At 40.1% G+C, this 4,756-nt stretch overlaps 1 protein-coding gene across 1 annotated transcript in view; it reads right to left on the bottom strand.

Moving 5' to 3' along the window:
• Positions 1 to 4,756, bottom strand: part of CDKL5 (cyclin-dependent kinase-like 5) — a 59,668-nt gene that overhangs the window by 268 nt on the left and 54,644 nt on the right. Inside the window, exons 15-16 of the mRNA XM_010141019.1 lie at positions 1,503 to 1,622; positions 70 to 215 (exon numbers count right to left, since the gene is read on the bottom strand). Coding sequence (XP_010139321.1) covers positions 70 to 215; positions 1,503 to 1,622 — 266 coding nt within the window. The remainder of the gene's footprint in view (positions 1 to 69; positions 216 to 1,502; positions 1,623 to 4,756) is intronic.

The raw sequence follows: 4,756 nt of genomic DNA, 5'->3' as shown, positions 1-4,756 counted from the left end.
TGTATCTCCAGCTGCGCCCGGCTTTTTGGCGGAGGCTCTTGCCGCACGTTGCTGCTGCCACTGCTGGAGCTTTGACTCATGGGGTGAATTCGCACTTCAGAAAAAGAAGCTTTGGCTGGCTGACTCGGTAAGGGCTGGAAGCGAGGCTCAGCAGGGCCAGGATGATTTGAAGACGAGAGGTGTAAGAGCTTTCGAAGAGATTTTAATGGCTGGTTCTGAAAGACACGTGGAAAAACACTTGACCTTCTGCTCTCCATCCTATCAGACTTCCTATAATAAGACTGTCATATCCTAAACTGAACATCTTGAAACTTGCAGGACTCACTTTTAACTGGTAATAATTTGGAATATTTCTTTCCAAGCCATGACTACACACCTAAAACAATGTCTTCTCATTATGATTCAGTCTACCTGAAAAGATGGTAGATCTTTTTCTACACCGAAAAAAAAAAATTGTTCTCACCAGTTATTTGAACCTCGTTTCCTATGAAATCAAAGGCACAGACAATTGCATTAACTGTCAATTTATCAGTACTTCTGCCATCAACTTTAGAATCTCAGCTGCGTTTTATGAGGCACAGGTATCAGAAACATGAAGTTTCTAAAAAGGTTGTGAATATCAGTCAGGGATTAGAGAGTCTTAAGTAATCACCGGCACTGAAATAAGGGCTGGCAGAACTCAGCAGTTAAGTATTCTGTTTGCTGGCAGCCGGCTGACAAGCTGCTCTAGTCGCTCACAGCTTCTTTTACTGGTGAGCAGGTTAAAAGAAACAGGAGACTTGGGGTTATTGAAATGGGTAGCAAGAGCCTGGGGAAGCCTGAGCACAGAAACTGTTACAAAAACAGCCTCATTAAATTCCACAGCTCACAGAGCATCTTGCTGCTTCAAACGCTGCAGCTTCAATGAATCCTTTTCTCCAGTTTTCGATGTTGTAACAGCAACAGAGCACGGCATGGAAACTCCCTCCTGATCCCTGTCCCCCAAGCTGGAGTTAGAACTGGAGAAAATAGAGTTGCATTAGTGCGGTGCCACGCTCCGATAACGTAGCTCGCTTAAACCGCAGTCTGTGCCAGGGGAGGCACGGCTGCACCGCAGCCTGGTCCCAATGCTTGGGTCACCCCATCAAGTACCAAGCTGTGGCAAGCAGCAGAGCGCCCCGGGGATGCGCCGTTCCTCGTCACAGCTGACTTGAGGGCTTTCCCACAGCGCTGCATAGCTACCACAGACAGGCACTGAATCGCTGCTTGCCTCTAACACGAAAACATAACCAATATTTCAAAAGGCTCGAAGGCTGACACAGGGACATTTAGTTCCTCTCTTTTCCTTGTCATATCTGTCTAGATTTTCAAAGAATTACGCGGGACTGCAGGCACGTGATTTTTTACATTCAATGAGCGGGGAATGAGAGGGTTTGAAAATAACGTTAAATGCAATTTTTCTATTCACCTCAGCTTCTATACCTCAGTGACGTGAAAATACAGGGACTTATAATGTCACTTACAGGAGGCTGGATTTCTGTCATCTTCTCAGGATGCCAATCCTTCTGCCTGCTGCTCTGGTGATTAGAAGAATGAATGGCTTTCTGTAACGCCAAGAGATCCTGACCATCATTGCTAGGCATCTGCAACAAAATATTACATATTGGTCTCCTCATATTTTCTTAATAGCTGTAAATCATTTGCCCCAGCTAATTAGAGAACAAAAGTGCAGCCCATTACTGCAGCGGAATTGCAGTGACTTTTCAGTACTTTCCCACATAGTAAGAGCAAGTGGCTGTGGATATCATGCAGATTTGCTATACCCTTAGCCCTTAAAGCAGTCTCATGCTGTTAGTGTTATTTGCTGTAAGAGAGAGCAGTTAAACAAGGCTTCCAAAAAAAAAAAAAAAAGAAAGAAAATTGTTGAGCCTTATCTTCATTTAAAAAGCATTCCGTACTGCAGTTAAGACCATGGATCAGTTCTATAAATTTGTTCCTGAGAGAAGCAGACCAAAAATCTCTCTAAACTAACGTCTGGCTCAGTTTGCCATCACAAAACCAAGGGCTTCTCCTTTCCTCATCTTTCTCCTCCTCTAAACATATCCCAAACTAAATAAAAAAATTAAGAAACTCCCCCGTCCCCACCCCAAACAAGCTGAAATTCCAACAAAATTTATGGCAGAAGAGTAATTTAAAACTTATATACAGATTTTTATCCCATTTCAAGAATCTAAGCAAAAAAAGGACAGTTAAAACGTAACCTACTTTTAATGCAAGCTGTCTTTTACCACGAATAATCAGGACAAACAAAAATACAGCAGAGACATGAGCTAAAATTATTTTTCAGATAATTTGTTGTTAACATTTGATTAAATTTGTACATAAAGGAGCAGTTTGCATTAAAAATATGTATTTTCAATATAGCTATAAAACCAGTTTAATTTTTTTCCTGATTTAAATAGATTGAGACAGTTTATTATAAAACATTTAGTTTTCACAACTATTTTCCTCCTTCAGTCTTAGTCGCAGGGCTCATTCACTCTGGAACTGTGTATGTTACATTTCCAGTATATCGAACACTACAAAAAAAAATTTTAGGCACTACCTATTTTAACAGAACTGCCATTTTTACTTCAATTTATTGAACTGGCCCAAGATACTTAACTGGCATAAAGAGAAAGGGATCCCATGAAAATAAAACACATGCTGCTGTAGTCAGTAAAATAAATTTACTGGAGCATTTTACAGTGCTACTGTACTTAAAAATTAATACCATGGGTAGAGTGACTACAGGAAGCTTTTTCAAAGAAGAACTATGCTTTAAATTATTCTTTGAATTAAAAAGAGGAAAGAGGGATTTCTTGATGCTTGGATTCTCCCCGTTGGTTGAGTCTGTCTGCAATATAAGATACAAAAACTAAATGCATAGTATTTCAATTCAAGAAATCTGTCCTTACTATATTAATTCTTTTTTTTTTTTAGTTTTGACAATATATGGTATCAATCCTATAATTTGCTTTGGGAAAATACGATAGTGATTGAACAGAAAAAGCATATGGAAGAAATTCAAGGAACGCAATGCAAATAAAGCACGTAAAAAGAGATCAGGACACCCATTGTACCCGTGTTCTTTAGGAACGCGGGGTGCATTTCAAAGCCTTTTGGAAAAAACTGGTAGGTCTTTTTGACTTTACTGAGCTTTGGGTGACCTGGAATTCTGGCAATCATTTGTTACTTACGGTAACGACCTAAAGCGGCATAGCATTTCTTATTTCTGTGTAAATAAAGCGTCAAAGATACATTAACAATAACAGCAATCGGTTACAGAACAAGCAGTTGATAGCTACCTCTGGAAGAAATAGAAGTAGCCTATTTTTAACTTGTAAAAAGAGCTAGTGCTCCAAGACGAATTATTTCAGTTCGGACAAAAATACGCCGTCAACAACCTCACGTATAGATGCAAGAGCACTGGCTGTTTTATTTTAGTTCCTGTAATACAACTGAAGAGCACACCAATGGATGCACAAACAACAAACAGAACTATCAAGTGTTAAAATTATGACCGGGGCTACTTCTCCCCTGCTCAGGTACAAACAAGCAAAAGACACGAACGCTGTGTCTAGCATTATTCTGCCTTCTGAAGGAAAACTTTATCATACGACATAATGACTAAATGATGGGTGCGCTACCAAAAGCAAGGGGTTCCAAACAGCTTTCTCGGCTTCTGGATTCCATCCGAGGTAACGAAAGAGAGTCATTAATTAGCAGAGCTTGTTTAGGAACTTGATGCTCCTGGAACGCCCTGTTTCGAGCTCAGGAAATTAAAAAAGGAATCAAAGCATTGTTGCTAGGAGAAATGCTCACCTGCAACTGTTGTTTTTTCCAAAGCAGGTAATTTCCTCAGACCCACAGCTTGCAACACGTGCCAAAATCTGCCGAAGTCAAGCTCCTCTGAAAACAGTGCCTACTGACACCGGGCACAGCCCTCACGGATATCAAATTGTTTGGTGGCAGATGAAAGAAAAAACTGTGACTTTAGCAATCCTCAAAACCTTTTGCCACATTACTAAAAGACTCCAAAAAAGATGAAAAGGAGAATGGATAAGAACAGCTTTGCAAAATGAATAGTGTAAAGAATTCCTTAGCAGGCAGTAACAGTTAGTATCCCGTGAGGAACTCTACACCTGGAGAACTCTAGGGAGAATGATTAATGGGAACCGCTCCGCAGGAGGAAGCATCGGCAGTTGGAATCACTTCTGGGCTATTACAGATTTTGAGAATGGCATTATTAAGAAGATGTCTTCAACCCAATTTTGGGTATCTTTTATTACTCTTATGATGATCACAAGCAAAACAAGACTTGCCAAAGGACATAAGAAGTGAATAGTGTGCTTCTCAGTGTTGTGACAGTTCTCAGATCTAGTTTGTTACTTGCTGCAGAAAGTCTGTGTCAAGGTAAATATGTGGAATTTCATACTTCTAGGACTCTGTAAGAATGATAAGCCTCAGGAAAAAATGTGGGTAGTTACTAAGCTATCTGTTAGATTTTGAATATGAATTCAGAGCAAACCTTATTCATAGAGCTGAAGAGCTAATATTACAGTACTGCTAACAGCTTTTCCTACTGAAGTCAAACTTGGTACTGAACACAAGTTAATGCTTTTTGTTTGTGCTGGAAGATCCTAATGAACCCATGACAATCAAACGTCCTGAACCCACGACACTGATGTTTGGTAGGCAGATGTTCTCAACTAAGAGATGAAGAAGAACAAGAAGA

The sequence above is a fragment of the Buceros rhinoceros genome, unplaced genomic scaffold (assembly GCF_000710305.1).
Source record: "Buceros rhinoceros silvestris isolate BGI_N320 unplaced genomic scaffold, ASM71030v1 scaffold7688, whole genome shotgun sequence".
Classification (NCBI taxonomy): domain Eukaryota; kingdom Metazoa; phylum Chordata; class Aves; order Bucerotiformes; family Bucerotidae; genus Buceros; species Buceros rhinoceros.
Note: the sequence above shows the minus strand (reverse complement) of the source record. Positions and strands in the feature narration are given on the sequence as shown.